The sequence below is a fragment of the Sardina pilchardus genome, chromosome 1 (assembly GCF_963854185.1).
Source record: "Sardina pilchardus chromosome 1, fSarPil1.1, whole genome shotgun sequence".
Classification (NCBI taxonomy): domain Eukaryota; kingdom Metazoa; phylum Chordata; class Actinopteri; order Clupeiformes; family Clupeidae; genus Sardina; species Sardina pilchardus.
The window spans coordinates 36,977,322-36,997,321 of NC_084994.1; the positions used below are offsets into that span (position 1 = coordinate 36,977,322).

Below are 20,000 nucleotides of genomic sequence, written 5' to 3' on the forward strand. Positions count from 1 at the left end.
GTTTCATTGTTGCCACACAGTGACATTGATTTCATTGCTTCAAGACTCACAGCACACTACGCAACAAACACGTTGTGGTTTTGGATTTTCATTGCATTTTAAATTAAATAAATAATTCATTTTAATATAAAAATATTAATGATTAATCGATAGTTGATCGTTAATTCTCCCGACGATCGACTAAGAAAATTTAATCGAATGCCCATCCCTAGTATGTACCCACAAATACATAATGCAAGTACAATGATAGTACCTGATAGTACATGTTGTTACACAGGTTGTACCACTGTACCTACTGTAATTAGGTAGGTACACTGTAACAGCGACACCCCAAACTAAGGTGTTACCGGGCTCTATCACAGTAAACAATTTTGGGCCCCCTAAAATGCTGGGCGGGAGCAATTGATAAATTGAGACTTAAAATACAGTATTACATTAATTGATTATAGCACATTACAATACAGCCTATAAAAAACAACACAACTCTATTGGGAGTTTGATCTCTTCACATAGACAACATCAATACAGTAGCTCCTGCGGAACAGCAGCTCCTGCTCAGTTTGAGTAATGTAAAGGTGACACCTGTTAACGTCACCTCAGACATTTACTGAGGTTAGAAAAACTGGCCCCAGCCGTGGCGCAACTGGCTGGGGCACCTGCACCACACGCCGGCGACCCGGGTTCGATTCCCGCCCCGTGGTCCTTTCCGGATCCCACCCCAACTCTCTCACCCATTCGCTTCCTGTCTCTCTCTACTGTCCTGTCAAAATTAAAGGCACAAAAGCCCAAAAAATATACTCTAAAGAAAAACTAAAATACACTCAAAGCTTAAAACCCTTTAGAAGAGGGGACATGAACTAGAGCTACGTGACTACATGCACAGACTATGCACAAAATGAAAGCAGTCATAGAACCACAACCTTCCTCTGTGTGTGTGTGTGTGTGTGTGTGTGTGTCTCTCTCACAGTCTCACAGACTTCACTCCCTACAGAAGAGTCATTAGCAGGAGTTGCTGCTTGCTCAATTTGAACAAAACAAAATCAGCCCTTTAAATTCATTCACACAACTGTACACAGTGTGCATGGAGACATCCATGGCATGCGGGCCTAATCTGTCTAGCTATGTTCACACTCCAGCATGAGGTATTGCAATGCACAATAGTGGATAAACAATTAAACTGTTGAGAAGGTCTGGCAATTGGGAAAGAATAAAGGTAATCTGTCCATTTTCTATTTCATTTCTCTAAGACATACTGTAGGCTAACTGAGTTAACATCAATTTGAGATTTTGACTTTTTTCTCGTATTTCTTAATTCCATTTCCTATTGCCTCGAATCCTTTTTCGGGGTGGCCGTTTTAGGCCTATTCCAACTAGGCTACACTGGATCCACTTGATAGCCGATTAATCTAGACTGACTCTATAGGGAAACTATACGATATTTCTCTCCACGGCTGCAACATCCGAGTTGAGACCTGTAAATTGAGAAAAGTTTGCCTAATAGGCCGCCGCCACCAACAACTCCATTTTGTCTCGTCTCTGGCTGTTGATGATCGCCTAGGGTCCGATTTTCTTATTTCTTCAGTCCACGAATAAGATACCAATCAGCCTACATCTATCGAGTAGCCTACAACCGTAATTGTAATTTTGTATCGCCTACTTACCGACATAAAATTGATGGAAAATTCCTGTGCGCGATTTAGCTTATCTTCCCTTGTTACTTTCGTTTTCACCTGTTCCGCGTTGATCACATGGGCAAATAGCATGTTCCCAGTAAAGTGAACAAACGACTCCCCTGGTGGCTGTGCGGAGCAGTTCAGGCGAACAATTGGAAAAGAATAGAGGAAATCTAGCCTGGCACGCCCTCCCAGTGACGCAACGCCTTCAGGCTTTTGCTGCTGGTCTGGTCAACTGCTCATTGAGAAGGATTTCTGAGTTCCCGAAATCTGCGGAACTGCCCTCTTTGGTCGAGAACCAATCAACTTTGAGCAGCTCCAACGGCTCTGGGTAGAGGCGTGTTCAAGGCAGAGGAAAGAGTGTTGTTATTGGTTTAAACTCGGCAATCCGCTTTCTGACATCTACCAGTAGCAAATCGAGGCACTTAAAGGAGGCGGGTCAACCAGCGCTGGCAAGAAACCGTGTTAGCACAGGCTGTTGGTCAGACTAAAGTCTCGCAGAGCCTTTGAAAGTCGATGGTAATCAGGCTAGAGGAAATCTGACAAATATTCTACTTTATATCTCTTGGACATTTGTCCTTATTTTGTCTTTATTTGCTCCTTATTTCTCCAAAAGGCGGTTGAAGAAAGACAGATCAGAACATCAATGAGAGCTGAATAATTTCTTATGAGACAAATAAGAGACACACAGTTAAATGGACTTCTACAGTCAGCATGCTCACCTAAAAGGTTCTTCGAAGTAAGATAAGTTTTAGATTATGTTTATCTAGCCTACAGCCTTTCTAGCCTTTCTTCTTTGAAAATGTTGTGAGCCATTATCTTTCTCAGAAAAGTTGAAGCAGGAACGTATAATTTTTACAGTGTACAGTTCCTAGATAACAAGATTAGGGCTGTCAAAATAACTGATTAATTTAGATAAATTAATTTGAGATAAAATAGCTGATATAAAACATTAACGCAGATTAATCGATGACCTTTGACCCGGAGCCATTCTAGTCAGTAACCATTAGACCGTAAAATGGGGAGATGAGAATGTGCTGCCTGGATCATTGATTTGAACATTTACTTTAAAAAAAATGGCCTGACGGTGTTAAAAAGAAAGTGTTTGTTAAAACAAAGTCCTCTGCAATGTCTGCAGCACAGAATTTGAATATCACCGGAGTTCGTCAACTCTTAAGTACCACATTACTGCAAAAAAATAGTATTGACGGCCCCAGCCGTGGCGCAACTGGCTGGGGCACCTGCACCGCACGCCGGCGACCCGGGTTCGATTCCCGCACTGTGGTCCTTTCCGGATCCCACCCCCATTCTCTCTCCCATTCACTTCCCGTCTTTCTCCACTGTCACTGTCAATAAAGGCATAAAATGGGCAAAAAAATATACTTTAAAAAAAAAAAGAAATAGTGTTGATTTTGCGATTACATTTTATATGCGATTAATTTAGATGAATTAATCATAGAGTATGTAGTTAATTAGATTAAAAATGTTAATCGATTGACAGCCCTAATAAAGATACAGTTGATCTTCCATCCAAATCATCATTTTGGTTGGGGGTCAAAATCTCAGTGTCAGGCTACATGGCCACAATGGCATGAAAACAGTCTCATAATCTTACCACTTAGTGACAGAAAATGGGGAAGACTGTGTCCTCATGGGGACTTATTTTGATAGCACTCTCTTAAATGTTCAATTTAAATCAAACTAGATGTTTACACCCAAATCTCCAGCTCCAAGCATGATAGAAGGGTGCAGTGTTCTCCACAGTGGTAAATGTGGAGCCATACGAATAACATATTTGTTTATATATGAGATTATGCACTCTCAATCCTATAAATCAATTATCATTTAATGACATTATGAGAGCACAGATGGAAGATGAAAAGTTCCATTTCAATTTAACAGGTTCAGCAGGCTCTGTGTATGTATAGGATGTAAATATTTCACTTTTGAAACAGAGAATCATTCACATGGTGGCCAGCAGGTGTCCACTGAAAATGTTTCCCCTGCATGTTCCCGTCAGTTCAGATGACTGGTTGCATGCATTGCCATGTACATCTGGTCTGCAAGTTTCAACAGAAGAGTCACGTAAGGCTGTTTTCCTCTGCAAGCGACAAGGTCCATTTCAATATAGAAATACTAATACATTGCTAGCTTTTTAAATAAACGGTTAAATGGAAATGGCAGAGGGTGAATGTTCAAGGAGCAGCTTCAGTCTTCTGGTTTTAGGTTCATCCCTCTTTAGTTTAGTACTGTAGATACAATAGAACAAACAGCCCATTATGGTTCATATTACACATTGACATGCCACACACCAGTTAAAGTTAAGTTTAATTACCTCCGCCAAGGAAAGAAGGAAGGAAGGGAGGCTGGGAGGCTGGCTGGCTGTCAGATAACTCAAAAAGTCATGGATAGATTTCGATGACATTTTCAGGGAAGGTCTGAAATGACCCAAGGAAGAATCAATTACATTTTGGGCGTGATCCGTATCACCGTCTGGATCCAGGAGGCGGTTATGTTTTGGCTTGGCGGAGGTCTGCACTCTCTGAGTGCTTTTCTAGTATTGGTTGATGTTTTCAATAGATTGCATGCCATCAGTGTTGGAGACCCTCTCATGCAGCTCACCGCACTTATAGAGGCTGTTGATCTTCATAATGTCCATCTCTGATAGGTCAGTCCTCTGATCTCAACCAGAAACAGAAAAGAGAAAGAGAAAAGCTCCTGTCTGCAGGGCTCACTATTCACATGAAGCGGGAAACGGATGAACAGTCAGTTACAGGCATTCACACACATGCACAAATGTTCATTCACATTCACTCACACACCCATTAGTCGATTAGTGTACATTATTATGAATGTGATTTTTAATGTTTAAAGTTGCAATCGGTAATTAAACCCTTTTGAGTGGTGGATTAACTCTAATTGCTAGCTCTGACATTTCTGAGGTGGATACACACTCACACACACACACACACACACACACACACACACACACACACACAAGCAGGGTGTGGGTATCCACCTCTGAAATGTCAGAACTAGCTTATTAGAGTTAATCCACCACTCAAAAGGGTTTAATCACCATTGCAACTTTTAACATTAAAAATCACATCCATATTCATAATATGTACACTAATTGACATTAGGAAACATTCGACTGGTATCTTTATGAACTCTGGACAATAACCTCCACCATCATAAAACTAGCGCTGAATGTCCACCGTGCTTACAAAACTCATAGTTTACCCACCTCTTATTTTACCAATACTGTACATCTCTGTACACAAGCACACACAATGCACATAAACACACACCCCACACACAAACACACACACACACACACACACACACACACACACACATACACACACACACACACACACACACACACACACACACACACACACACACACACTCAGCACTAGATCATTAGTGATGATCTTCCTCCTCTCCTCCTCCTCTTCCTCCTGGTGTTAAGCAGATCTTCGAGGGGAACACAAACTTCGACATTCTTGAAATCTGGTGCTTCATCTGAGACGGTGGTCCACTTCATCTGAGACGGTGGGGTGGCCCAGTTCATCTGAGACGGTGGTCCAGTTCATCTGAGATGGTGGTCCAGTTTATCTGAGACGTTGGTCCACTTCATCTGCGTCCACCTTGAACGCTGGTCCTCTGCTGGTATCAGCATGAGGATGGAGGTGCTGGGCTGTGACAGGTAGGACTGATACACTCTCACTCTCTCACACACACACACACACACACACACACACACACACACACACACACACACACACACACACACACACACACACACACACAGGACTGTCACTCTCTATAACTTTTCCCTGTCTGGTCCAGTTCTAATGTCCTCTGAGACCATCACAGCCCCACAGTCAGACCACACCCACTCCAGTGACACTCCAGTTCAGATCCCGAGGTCGTTCTGACCAGACCCCAAAACCAGCAGAGTGAGTATCAAGTTTCTTGTTGGATTTTCTTTTGAATCCTAGGAAGTGGGGCCCTGACTCCCTGGCCAATGGGACCTTGTGTCTCCTTAGGTCCAGGAACGGGGAGGACTGAGTCAGCTCCCTAACGTCCTCGTCATCGTTATTCAGACGATGAGAAATCCGCATGCTGTTAGAGATCTATTCTATGGTACCCCCAGTCCCTCTTCCCACTGGGGGTGAAAGATAATGTCACAGATGCTGTGTGTGTTGTTAACTCCAAACCTTCAGACTGTCACACTACAGTAAGTTCAGTGTTTTGCTATTCATTTCACTCAGCACTTTCTGTTGAATGTGAATGTTGGAGAATAGATGTTGTACTTTTGACGATGCCACCTGACCTGTCTGATAGCCTCCAGCTTCATAGTCTGAGGCAGTGGGCATCTGTCAATCAGGTCCAACATATATGTAAACTCGGACAAGATGGTGTTTACTTGCTCATTCTGTTCTCCTGCAATGTTCATTTTGTGTCCACGGTACCTGTATGTCTCAGGAAGGGAATACACACACATGGGTTTTGTTGCTGTTGTGAACTGTGAATTGTGACATTGATTCTCTCCACTGTCTCCTACAGAACAGCACATTTTGTCTCCTTAATCTTCAGACCGGACCATTCCAGAACACAAACAAACACAAAACTGATATCATGCTTTAGAAATATACTTTGTATATATTTCAGTCTTGCTACTTACTATATTGCACAAAGGTAACCCTGTTATGTTGAATAAAGCTGTCTGTCCCTGGTGTCCATTTTGTGAGTAGTCCATCTCTTAACTCACTGTGCCGTTCCTCCTCTTGTCCCCAGAGCCGTGCGGAGCGTCCCTCCTGACATGACCGCTGAGTCTGGGTTCTGATTGGTCTCCTCAGACCGCGTCACATTTCCACATCCTGTCTCTGTGTGCCCAGCTTCCTGCTTGTTGTCCAGCGCACCCTTGCAGTGTGTGACGTGTCTGAGCACTAACATCACCCACACACACACTCTTTAACTGTGTGCCACCCTGTGTCTCCATGCCACCTGTCTGATAGCCTCCATCTTCATCTGAGGCAGTGGGCATCTGTCCATCATGACACTCACACTCTTCCACTGTGTGCCACCCTGTGCCTCCATGCCACCCATACACACACACACACACACACACACACACACACACACACACACACACACACACACACACACACACACACACACACACACACACACACACACACACACACACACACACACACACACACACTCTTTCACTGTGTGCCACCCTGTGCCTCCATGCCACCCACACCGCTGCCAGCTGCCCCAGTCTGACCTGCAGACTGCAGAGCGGGTCGTGTGCCACAGAGACGCAGTTCCCTGTCTCAGGAAACCGATCGACTATTCATTATCATTGATTACAGACGTGTCAGAGAGATGATAGATATTGACATTTGTGAGCTATTGTTTGAGGAGGGTCGGGTTTGGAGGTTCAGTATATACTGTAAGGTGTATTCAGTGCAACTCTGCCACCATCCACCCAAAACACTCTCACTAAGTTCCACACCTGTCCTGCCTCTGCTGTCCTGGTGAATCTATGAGAAGCCCCTGGCTGCAATGTGCAGATCGGTTCTATGGCTCAATGTGGCACAGTCTATTTACCTGCTTACCATACGCTACGCTGGAGTTCAATATTTCTCAACCAAATCTCAAGGAAGAAGACTTAGCTCAACAAAAGGATCCTCCTCAGACTACTGGACTAAGATGGACATGATTAGATTGTTAGGCTACTATGCACTGTAGGCCTGAATGGTCATGCTGAGAGTATTGGTAGAGTGCGGTCTTATACCTGAGGCTCATTGATTAAGTGGATGCTAATAGTGCTGATTTGTCTTACTGAACAGTATTAAAGGTGTTGAGAAGGTATTTCGTTTGCATTCTGTTAATGGAATTGTGGCATACTATATAATTCACAATTGATAGATTTTCAAATTGTGTCTGTTACAGAGATACAGTATGTTTGCTGGAAATGTCACTGTGCAGGTTTTCACCACTATCATTTAAAAAAGTGAATCACAACCTCTGCCGTGTGTGTGTGTGTGTACATGTGTGTGTGTGTGTGTGTGTGTGTGAGAGAAGGAAGACATGAAGAAAGAGTGAGAGGAGTAGGACGAGGAAGTGCACTAGGGGCAGTCTCCATGCTCCACTCTCCCCTCTCTACACTCAGCACTGTCTCCACTCCCACCTCTCTACACTCAGCACTGTCTCCACTCTCCTCTCTCTACACTCAGCACTGTCTCCACTCCCACCTCTCTACACTCAGCACTGTCTCCACTCCCACCTCTCTACACTCAGCACTGTCTCCACTCTCCTCTCTACACTCAGCACTGTCTCCACTCCCACCTCTCTACACTCAGCACTGTCTCCACTCTCACCTCTCTACACTCAGCACTGTCTCCACTCCCACCTCTCTACACTCAGCACTGTCTCCACTCTCCTCTCTCTACACTCAGCACTGTCTCCACTGTCACCTCTCTACACTGGGGGCTGTCTTCATGCTCTACACATTAGCCAAGCACTTTTTTGGAGCCTTTTATTATCAAAATGTCATAGGCAGAATAGAAATGAATGATTATTGGGATAATGCATCTTTTATTTTATTCCAGGTTCACTGACATCCAAACCCAAATAGTAGCCCCCCAAAGTGTCAGCTTCATTGAAGGCCAGGATTTAGTTTGCAGGCTAAGGGGTTGTTAAGTTAGAGGTGTTTAATTCTGGTTATACAGTTTGGAGTCTCCAAAAAGGATCTAAGAAAAACGCATACTGTATATCTTTTGAAACATCATTCTTTCTTCTATCATTCTATCATTTGCCTTTGAGTATGTGTATAGGTAGAGATTGATCTTTGGCCACTCCACCCCCGCGCAGGCCCCCCTGAAACCTAAAAAATTGCCGTTTTTCTTATATAACTACCTGAACCTTGCCACCGAGGTTGATGAAATGCTTATGGTATGTTGGTCTCAAGAGCCCGCAACTTGGCTTATAACCAGTCATTTGTGATTTGCAAATTTGAATTTCATCCATGGGGTGCTATATAATAAATGTATTTACTGTACTGTATGTGTACATTTAGTGACATGCTCACCCAACGGCCTGCAGATGGTGCTATTTAGCGAAGGGTTGCTGGTTAGGGATGATACTCACACTCTCACAAACACACGTATGCACACACACTTCAACAGATTCACATGCACAGATAAACACACATCCACTGATTCCACACATGCACACACACACACACACACACACACACACACACACACATTATTATACACAAAAGCAAGCTCACACATGCACACACTCATTTATATACACATGAGCTGCAAGAGTAGGAGATATATGTATATATCAATTGCACAAAAAGGAGATGCAGGAAAGTTGACAAGCGTCATTTATTTTTTTGGGGAGAATGTGCAGAACTGAGCGGCGGTCATATTGTGTACCGCTATGCGGTGCATCTAGTTGTTGCTAGGTTACAAAGTTTTGATTGGTCGTTAAGAGAGAAGTGACATTGACGAGGCCAGCGCTGTTCTAATATAGTTGAACACATTTCAACTTTCAGCGCTCTGCGCACTGCGGAAAAAAGCTATCAGCACCACGGCGGGCGCTAAGTGCTGCGAGCGCTGAACATCATAGGATTTGTAGAGAAAATGGCCGTCATCATCAAAGAATGCTATTGGTGGACACGGGCCCTTAATGTGCACAAAACATATATTAACATTCTAAATTTCATGTTCGTTCAGTGTGCAACAAAGCAGCAAAATATTGTTTACATAATCCTAATTCAATCAGATGTTTACCACAGGGCTTGTTCTTGGGTGGGTATGGGAGGGGTGGGTGGGAAGGGGGGGAGGGTTTCTATGCCTTTGTATATGATGTAACTGATTTATGCATTATTACAAAAAGAAATATTGCTATCGTCTCAGACATTTAACTCAACAATGCAGCATTTAAGGTCTTTACACAAACAAAACATGTGTTTTGTGTCCAATATTACTAAAAGCATATTCATTGGGATGTTTTTGAAGGAGCATGCCAGGACTATCACGTAATCTATGTCATATACAATGCATAAGTACTATTTCCTAACAACTCTATGATGCACTGCAGATGCAGCATTTTGGTTGGCAGTGCTTACATCTGGAAGAGCAGATGTCCCCGGAAAGTAGTGTGGTGATTTTGGTTATCCAGCACCCTTCTGTTGGCTGGCAAGTACACATCCACCACGTCTCCCTTCTCTAGGATCAGACTCGCTCCGTTAGACACGTTGTTGTGTTCGCTCTTGAACGTGGAGTACAGGGTGACCATCCGCTCTCTGTTCTTACGCAGGTACAACCCCAGGATAGCATTGCTGCCCTGGCTGTAAGCAGAGAGGCTGAACTCGTACACTCCTCTCACAGGGGCGGTGAAGAAGCCTGGGTCAGAGGATGGGTAGACATGTACAGTATTGATCCTTTTGGAAGAACATCTGGCACCATACAGCTCAACAACAACAGGACAACCAAACACACCCATTATTGAATGTCACTCAGCAACTGTAGGATGACATCCTAAATCAATTGTATGCACCATATTGCTACATGGCATAGTAATGTTATACACCATTTGAAAGATTGGACAAGAATGTCCGAGAAGAATTACATTTTTTCATGTACAATCTTTATAGTGCTTTACACTGTAAGATTAATTTTTACTACTGTATGTTTCAATTAAATTGTATCAAAACCCTCCCCCGCTTTTGGTGCTACTCTGACCTCTAGTTGCAGTGTAGCTGCAATACAATAAGTAAGGGATAATGGACGACGCACCGTTGGATTATAAAGTTAATGCAAGTTCAGATGGTATCTAGAAAAGTGTGTTAACGTTGTATAATCGTACAGCGTGAAGTCCATTATCCTGCTTATTCCACTGTTGCCAGTAGCGTTGTGTTCATTTCAGGTCATAACTGAAACGTTTTAATCACTAAAACTATCTTGTTTGTAGAACTGTAGAAAGCGTTCCAGAGCTGTATATATCTGGTAAAATGTTCACCTGTATTAAGGTCGTATGCATTGCCAACGTTGTTGAAGATGTGTTTGTAGATAAGTGTTTTTCCAGTGGTATAGGGTCCAGAATTCCTGTCTGTGGTTGTTTCAAGTGAAAGTGAAAAGGCCACTTTATTCCCTGAAAACACATGTAGCAAAATATTTATAACTGAGAAAATTATTTATTGTTGGACAATTCATTGGTTGTAGATTTAGTTCCATCATCAAATTGGCCCCGGTATCTCTGCCACTATATCACAAGTCAAACGACTTCTCTAATATCATTTTTTTCTGGTGCTTTTGAAAGCACATGTCGCCTCTTCAAGATATCAGTGTGGAGAGGCCAGGCAAGGAGCCACTTTAGTTTATCAGTCTGAACGTCGCTGTTTCACCTTCATTGAGTGTCTGGAGTTCCCGCAGCTGGGTCCTCTGGGCGTCCACTGTGTCCTCACTGGCTCTCAGTCTGGCCTCCATTGCAGTCAGATATAATTCCTGAGCTTCAGGAGAGCACACACACGCACACACACACGCACACACACACACACACACACACACACACACACACACACACACACACACACACACACACACACACACACACACACACACATCCCAACTATTTTAATCTCTTAATGCCCACAAAGTGTTGCCAGTAGTAAATTACTTTAAAAAATTGCAAATGAATTGTCTTTGAAGCAACACCCTCGGCCAGAGCTCTGTCTCTGACTAGTGGTAGCAATAACACACAAGACCACGAATTTTGGTTCATTTTCATGAATGTGTGAAACAGACAACATGCTAGGTGGCGCTATAGAGTCCCTAAGCCACACCTTTGGCCAGAGTTCTGTCTCTGACTAGCGGCAGCAATAACACACAAGTCCACCAAATTTGGTTCATTTTTGTGAATGTATGTGTCAACCACAACAGACAACGTGCTAGGTGGTGCTATAGATTCCCTAAGCCACACCCTCAGCCAGAGCTCTGTCTCTGACTAGCGGTAGCAATAACATAATACTATAATAATACAGCATAATAGTAATAATAATAATATTAATAATCTATACAGAAACAACAGGGCCTTGCACCTCCGGTGCAGCCGCTGCTTCAGCGGCCACACCTCGGTGCTCGGGCCCTAATAATCTGAGAAGAAACAATAGGGCCTTGCCTCGGTGCTCGGGCCCTAAAACATATTGTTCTCGTTAGTATGGATGACGATATTCACACACAAACTATAACGATAACGACATGAAGAACGTTATCGTTGGGGATCACTTTCAGAGCGATACAAAATTAACAGCCAATCAGAATCCATCAAATTTTAGCTATCACATTCATTAACACACGCAGAGACTTTGTCGCTCAATGGTCAATATGTGGACGCTTTTATCATTATGGTAGTTATTGTTATAACTACCATTCTTGGTGTGAATGGCCCTTAATGCTTAAAGTATGCGTCCATCCATAATTCAGAATCACGCATTGTTTTATCTCAGTTCACATTACCTTTATCTTGGCCAACTAGACTCTTCACTTGGCTGACCAGGCTCTTCACTTGGCCGACCAGGCTCTTCACTTGGGTCTCTGAGACCTCCAAGCGTCTGATCAGCTCCTTCAGAGTTTCATTACTGCTGGTTACATTGCTGGAGTCTGTGGAGAGAAAAGAGCTTGTTGTTTCTGCCATACACAGAGACCATACAATCTGGAGAATCATCATCTTTGCACACCTCTTTGTGTGTCATTGAATTAGTGTAGGGGTTTCTGCGCCCATTAACAAATAAATAAATAATAAAGGGGATGCTTGAAATGTTTTGACTGTGCCATATAGTTCACTTACATGTAATGCTGTAAAATTACTTTTTAGTTTGGTGTTGCCACGAATGCAATCACTCATAATGTACTGTTCTTGGAGCACCATCACAATTGAATTTTGCTCTACTGTATATCTCAATGTATGCAAGCTATATTCAACTCCTATGGCAAACAAGCTGGTTGAAGATATTTCTTGGTTTGATTCAGTTGCCTGCCATCAGTCTGGTCCACTTACCCTCACACTCATACAGCCTGTTGATCTTCACAATGTCGATCTCTGACAAATCTCTGCGCTGTCCGATCCTGACATCGTGGTTAGGAATCGGGGTGATGGTGTCATTACCATTTTTTGAAAAGGCTTTTCTGAAATCCGAGAATATGTGAAAACATTTGCATTAAGGTACACAAATAAGCCTGAGAGAGAGAGCTGAACTTGAACTTGTATGGAATTGTTCCGTTGAGCTGCAACTATGCCAAAGATCCTTAAGGCGGAGCAAGATACTTCATCGTAGTTCATGTCTATGGGCGCAAAATGGGGATCACTTCTTCTGCATAAAGGGGTGTGTCTTGCCAATGGAACAGCTCTGCATAAAGGGGGATTTTGCCCCCCTCTCCCTCTTGCGATTCGGGTTCCAGGAAGTGGCTTCTCATGAAGTATCTTGCTCAGCCCTTAATGATCTTTGACTATGCCCAAAACAGAACTGTTCAAATCAAATTGTCTAGGCGGGCTTTGTATGATGATGGACAGATGAGCGACACAGCCTCATCTATCACGTCATCTGAGCACGCTTCGGTTAATTTTGTTTGCAACTAAACTAGCTTCTAAGACCCCTTGTAGGAAAAGCATGCGTATTTCCATGCGGTTTGGCCTTTCATTTACACGGAGAGCAGAGGTTTTTCCACTGAAAAAAATATTTCTGCGAACTCTGGGCCAAATTGGAGATGAAGGAAAGCTCAGTGTTGCATGTAATCAGGGGAATGGCATTTTTGCATTGTGTCCTGTTGTTCCGTCATTGGTTTCAAGTCTGACTAGCTACAACTGTTTTTTAAGCATCTGCGTGAATGAAATTATTTTCAAACGGAGGAGGGGATACATCTGTTTTTTTTGTTTGTTTTTTTCGAATAGCTTACCCTGCTATGTATTCCACTATCATGTCTGTTGTACAAGATATTGACGGTGCAATATCTTAACAAAGTGACCCGAAAACAACAATGTTAAGGCATTTGTGGAGATGAAGGATGGTTCGGGTGTTCTTCCTACAGCTCACAGTAAGCTATTACGTTGCTCTGATTGGTCTATCCAATTGAGTGCAAAAGCATCCCCCCCCCCCCATCAGTTGAAACACGTCCCATAATCACGTACCAAAGGCCCGGTGGAGCAGTATCAGACTCAAATTCTGACTAGAATCGAGTATGACGATGCCAGACTAATATGTGCCATTGGTACAAAATGTTGCTATAATTATTATGTTTTTCCGCTCACCTGCTGTAATGCATGACGGATCCATAGTCATACGCTGTGTTCAGGTTATTAGTGTCATACTTGTTAAAGTTGCGGGAAACGCCTGTGAGAAGAAAGTGGAATTGTTAGTGTAATTAAAGTGTGTTTTTGTCCTTCTGAAGGGGACTTCACATTGCACATGACATGCACTGTGTCTGCCTCTACTGTAGGTTGCTCTTGGTTGAGGTAATGTCCCAAGGATTCTTGTTATGCTTGCCGTTGGGCTCAGCGCAAAATTCCTACGATTCACAGCGCACTGCGGTTAAAGCTCAACATAGTTGAACTTCGACTGCAGCATGTGCAAGAGCGGCAAGATGCCGTTGAACAATATTGTTGTGCGTGCAAGGCATTGAAAATAATATGTTTCATAGTGTAGCGCTGCTGTTTGAGAATAAAGAATACTGTAGAAGAACAAAAGAACAAAAATATTTTCTATGCACACATAATAAGTGATTTTCCAACCTGCTCGGATGTTTTCAAAGTTGATCTTGACGTACTTGTCCCGATCACTTCTAGTCTGCTCATGGAAAAAGCCGAGGGCGTGAAGGAGCTCGTGCTGCACAACACCTTTGTAGACACAGCCATTCACGTTCAGCGAGACGGTTTGTCCGCCGCCATTCCTTCCAACGTACGAGTAGCACCTACATTGAGGGGACACCAGTCACTCATAACGGTTGATTAGATAGATAGATAGATAGATACAGCAGATAGACAGATACAGATAGATAGATAGATAGATAGATAGATAGATACAGTAGATAGACAGATACTGTAGATAGATAGATAGATAGATAGATAGATAGATAGATAGATAGATAGATACTTTATTGGTCCCCCAAGGGGAAGTTCAAGATGAATGTGTCTAGGAAGAGCAAGGAGGACTGGATCTAGATATGGGTGGTATGGGGGTAGCCCCCAATTTCATTTGCACATTTGATTTTGTAGCGTTCATTTGCACATCAGTCAATGACATTATGACACGACAGTACTTCCTAAGCTTCCACTGATCGAGCAACGCCAAGGTTGTGGGTTCAATACCCATGGAACGTGTCATTCTAAAAAAAAAAAATCTTAAATTATGTAAGAGCTGAACACAAAGTGAAGACACCATGCAAAACATGCTTCAGTTTGTTTTCCTGACCTTAAACAAAATGCACAAAAACACAAAACATTTCCCTCTTTCTGCACTTGTAGTGTGAATCGCCATTCTCGATGTTGATGAAGGAGTAACACTACTACAAACATCAGCTTCAAAACATTTCTGACAAGAATCGTACACATTGTTACTGCACTTACCCGCCACGAGACACAATTCTGATGAAGTCTTTTTGTTTGACGTAAGGCACAAAACGAATGCAGGTCTTCTCATGGAAGGTCTGCAATGCATTCTGAATAACAGCCTTCTTCTGGGCAGCTTCGGAAATAAAGCATTATAGCATTACATGTTAATAAGTTATTAACTAATTAATTCAAATCAATTGTATGGATTCTGATGAAGACCACGCATTATTCATTCCCACAACTTACAAAAAGCATCAGAAACATTGTACGGCACTTCCACAAGTCCGGATGGTGACTTCTGCCACTTGCAATTACTGCACTTCCTGGCATTCCTGTCTCTTGGAATGGCCACGTCTCCCTCCATCAGGAACCCTGAGATTTCTTTGGGGAGAAAGTTTATGCCAAATTAGGGGTTTCTTATCTCCCCTATATTGAGTGTTCACATTTATAGATGTATCTAGAAGCACTGCCTTACCTTGGTTTGCTTCCAGGATTCTTGTAGAGATGTCGACTTCCTCATCGACTTCTAATGAAGAAATAACACCAAACGCACAACATTATCTTCAGTATTTATGTTAAAACAACTGAGCAGTAGGTAGTGTGACGAAAGTGGGATTCGTCTTAAGACGACTGCATAAGGTGGTTATTTCTGAGATTCTGATCCATTTTCATCCATGAAATACACACAATTTGAGGTTGAAAATGTGTCAGAATCTCACGTTATGCAATCGTTTTAAGACAGCTGCAGGCAGCTACATCAAGTCAAATCCACCTTTTGACACCGAAGATGACACACTCACCCTCTGTACTGGATGGGTCCTGGTGATGAGAAGGACGAGTGAGTTCAGAGGTATGAGAGTTGGATAATAACAGGATATTAGAATCAGTCAATACACTACGGACTATCGGGAACACACGGACATAACATAGTAGTGTATGACAATAACAAGACACAACTTGTAAACTTGTAAAGACTTCTATAAACTTTGTAGATGTTAGGCAGTTCCTCCAGGTCTTACCTCTTGAGCCAGGACCTGCGAGAGGCCCAGCAGCAGAACCAAAATGGAGGCCAGTTTCCTGTACATGCTGCTTGTGGTGCTGTCTGGAGATGCAACTGCAGATGACCCTTCACCAGGAGTGAAGCTGTGCCTAGACCACTGTCCAGTAAGGGTATATATAGTGCCCTCCTAAAGGAGTGTCCTTCTGTGGGCTTATATTCGGATAACGACGTCTCGGATCACATTGTTTTTGTAGATAATTAGCTTAGACATAACTAAGATGAAAGGCAAACTAACATGCTGAGGATGGCAAGTACTTGAGTGAAAAGCCTACAAAACCTTTTTAGGCTGCTTGTGCCATTTCCGCCTCACATTTTGAATTTCTCACAGAAATGTAATGCATGCCACACCACACAGCTATTCCGATTAAATATGTTTGTGTAAACAACTGATTATGTTATTGTAAACTATATCCTGATTCCTGAGTTTGTGGATTCCTAGAGGAAGTGGATTTTTCACTTTATAAAGACACAAGAAGGAGCTGGATATGCTAATGGACAGTTTCATTTTAATTCTGACTCAATTTTCAACATAACTAGGAAGTGATTGATTAAATGTCTACATCACATGATAACCTAAGTCATGAATTTCCCTATTTACTAACAAAATCATTATTATTTCTAGATTATTCCTCAACTTATTAATTCTTCCACATAGGCAGAAACTGTAGTAACACTCAGACTGACATTATTATGCCATATAAACAGCAGAAAGACTGGACATCTTTACATTTGTAATAGACTTTTGTTGTTGCCAGAGTTTTTCTGACAAACGTGTGCCTCACAACAGTTTGATGAGAATGTTGTAAAATCAACATTCTACAGAATATTTACAGTACAGTAGCTATGTGGAAAACTGCATGACATTTTAGAACAATTGGTGAGGATCACACGTTAACTCTTCAAATGACAGCAACACAGCAGTGTCCTGTAACCCTGAAAAGCTGCACTTTTAACAGCCAGATAGCAAGATGGAAATATAGAAATACTGTTGATTTTCCATCCAAATCATCATTTTGGTTGGGGTCAAAATCTCATTGTCAGGCTACATGGTCACAATGATATGAAATCAGTCTCATAAACTTACCAAAACCTGACAGTGTTGTAGGCTATTATTGACAGTGTAGTGACATAAAATGGGGAAGAAGTGTTGCCTCTCCAGTGATACCAGATCTCTGAGTCTCAAACTATGTGGGATCTGTGCAGCTTACAACTTGGACATGTTCTTTAGTGTGACAGGGATATGCCGCTGCTGTGCCATCATGTGTTACAGAAGCCCAGATGTGCCTGTTTACTGGACTCTGTGTTACAGAAGCCCAGATGTGCCTGTTTACTGGACTCTGTGTTAGAAGCCCTGATGTGCCTGTTTACTGGGCTCTGTGTTAGAAGCCCAGATGTGCCTGTTTACTGTGTTCTGTGTTAGAAGCCCAGATGTGCCTGTTTACTGTGTTACAGAAGCCCAGATGTGCCTGTTTACTGTGTTACAGAAGCCCTGATGTGCCTGTTTACTAAACTCTGTGTTAGAAGCCCAGATGTGCCTGTTTACTGGACTCTGTGTTAGAAGCCCTGATGTGCCTGATTACTGGACTCTGTGTTAGAAGCCCAGATGTGCCTGTTTACTGGACTCTGTGTTAGAAGCCCTGATGTGCCTGTTTACTGGACTCTGTGTTAGAAGCCCTGATGTGCCTGATTACTGGACTCTGTGTTAGAAGCCCTGATGTGCCTGATTACTGAACTCTGTGTTAGAAGCCTTGATGTGCCTGTTTACTGTGTTCTGTGTTATCTTGAGCAGGCCGACTCCACTGCATTCTGCTCAGCTTACCTGCAGCAGCTGGATACTCTGTTGAGGGTCACTAGTGTCCCTCCATTTGCATTGAGGTCAACAGCTGGTTCCACAGCAGTCAGTGAGGACTGAACCTTCACCTCCCTGATGTTCAGGGCCGTCCCAGTAGGCCTGAGGCAGCAGGAACATGGTGGAGCAGCTCAGCTGGAACCTCACCAACTGACAGTTGGGCTCCACGTCCCGCTGGACACCGCTGCAGACAGCGCGCCACCTTCCAGCACTGCTGGGCCGCATGGGACGGAAACATGATCAAATGATGCAGGACAATCTCTACTGGGCCACAGAAAAAGTACAAACAAGAAAAAAAAAACAGTTGCATATAATTAAACAATTAGGCTTTCTAATAACATATTACAGGCTATGCAAAATATACTTATTGAATATGATGCAGTCTGTTATGTGTGTGATTGAGACTGAAGATCAACACCCTCTTCAGCAGGAGAAATGGTTTTGGAACAAAACACTTTCAACGTGTCAACGTGTTTATGACTTATTTGATCAAGATGATTAAATATTCATTTCTCGCTCTGGCATAATTTGACAATCAATGTGTTCTCAATGTTGTATTAGCCGGCCACAGTGTGGCACCACCTGCTGGTCTAGTGATTGCCTTCCACTGTGCCTGCACAACTGCTAGAGGACCTTTCCCTGGGAATAAATGAACCAGCCTCGTCCTTTACACAAGGCATAAGTATTGAGGATTTTCAGTCTGTTATCACCTGCTGCCAGTGAATATTGTACAGGAAATGTGTTATGAAGAAGGAATAAATGCGTTTCAAAGGCTAATTCTTCCCCACAGTAACTCCACATCAAAACAGTACTGGGTAACTTATGACATAGAAGGAGGACTTGACCTGGCTGACATTGTCAAAGTCAAGCAGAATGACTCATTAAGAATATCCACACATTGAAACTGAACACTACACACACCAAACATTTGTTTACATTTTATTTTCATTTAATTCCTTAAGGTCGAGGAGAATGACTCATTAAGAATACACATGTGCCATGAAATTGAACATAACATACATTTTACATTTCATTTCAATTCATTTGTATGTATTTTAATTAAACCCTGTTTGCCTTTGTGGATATACACATATCAAGGTTAAGACAACATTTTAACCAATAACATATTTGATTTGTAATAAAAAATACAGGGGAAAATAAGGGACTCCCCTCCTTCTGTCTCCCTCAAGTATATCAATGTAAAAAAGTCTCTGCAGCAACAAACTCCATTGTTACTAATATCAATTAATGGTGGAGAAAAAACACTCTTCAGAGTACATACAACACTCCAAGTTCAAGTCCAAATGTCACTCTAAGATCATCAACACACAACATTCATTTGTTGTCTGGTGTGTTTGCTCTAGTTGGATACGACGTGCTCACCATTATGTCATGTAGATGATCAAATATAGAATACAGATTTAAAATGGAGCGACAGAGAGAGGGGGAGAGAAATGTGTGTGTGAGCAAGAACATGGAGGGATGAAACAGGAGAAATAGCCAGGAAACAGAAGGAGGTATGATGCTACAAAGAGGAAGGAATGGAAAAAGCAGAAACAGAGAGAGAGAGAGAAAGAGAAAGAGAGAGTGTGTGTGTGTGTGTGTGTGTGTGTGTGTGTGTGTGTGTGTCTGAATACGTGAGTGTGAGTGTGTGAGTGAGTGTGTGTGTGTGTGTAAGTGTGTGTGTGTGTGTGTGTGTGTGAGTATGAATGTGATTGAGTGTGTGAGTCAGTGTGAGCTAGTGTGTGTGTGTGTGTGTGTGTGTGAGAGAGACAGA

The 20,000-nt window shown here is 42.6% G+C and overlaps 3 protein-coding genes across 3 annotated transcripts in view; 1 reads left to right on the forward strand and 2 right to left on the reverse strand.

The window, feature by feature from the left end:
- LOC134078544 (hatching enzyme 1.2-like) overlaps positions 1–6,528 on the forward strand; it is a 12,828-nt gene extending 6,300 nt beyond the window's left edge. The window contains exons 10-11 of the mRNA XM_062534559.1: positions 5,529–5,607; positions 6,480–6,528. Of these exons, the coding sequence (XP_062390543.1) occupies positions 5,529–5,607; positions 6,480–6,528 (128 nt within the window). The remainder of the gene's footprint in view (positions 1–5,528; positions 5,608–6,479) is intronic.
- Positions 6,529–9,078: 2,550 nt separating this feature from the next.
- Positions 9,079–18,170, reverse strand: LOC134089535 (hatching enzyme 1.2-like). Its single transcript, XM_062543984.1, has 12 exons — positions 16,334–18,170; positions 16,115–16,133; positions 15,790–15,840; positions 15,561–15,695; positions 15,330–15,447; positions 14,496–14,674; positions 14,016–14,097; positions 12,768–12,895; positions 12,227–12,370; positions 11,116–11,220; positions 10,731–10,862; positions 9,079–10,114 (listed from the first exon to the last, which is right to left on the reverse strand). The coding sequence occupies exons 1-12, from the start codon at positions 16,397–16,399 to the stop codon at positions 9,834–9,836; spliced, it is 1,440 nt and encodes a 479-aa protein (XP_062399968.1). The 5' UTR covers positions 16,400–18,170; the 3' UTR covers positions 9,079–9,833.
- A 1,014-nt stretch (positions 18,171–19,184) lies between these two features.
- LOC134089524 (ribonuclease inhibitor-like) overlaps positions 19,185–20,000 on the reverse strand; it is a 20,075-nt gene continuing 19,259 nt past the window's right edge. The window contains exon 10 of the mRNA XM_062543973.1: positions 19,185–20,000. This exon is cut by the window's right edge and continues 1,694 nt beyond it. The gene's annotated coding sequence lies outside the window, so the exon portion shown is untranslated.

Bases quoted from the DNA above. Each gene is read 5' to 3' on its own strand.
- LOC134089535 (XM_062543984.1), bottom strand. From the start codon at position 16,399: ATGTACAGGAAACTGGCCTCCATTTTGGTTCTGCTGCTGGGCCTCTCG. The intron at 14,675-15,329 runs GTAAGTGCAGTA...CCCTCAATGTAG, and splicing joins AGAATTGTGTCTCGTGGCGG to GTGCTACTCGTACGTTGGAA. The intron at 14,098-14,495 runs GTTGGAAAATCA...TTCTTCTCACAG, and splicing joins CTTTGAAAACATCCGAGCAG to GCGTTTCCCGCAACTTTAAC.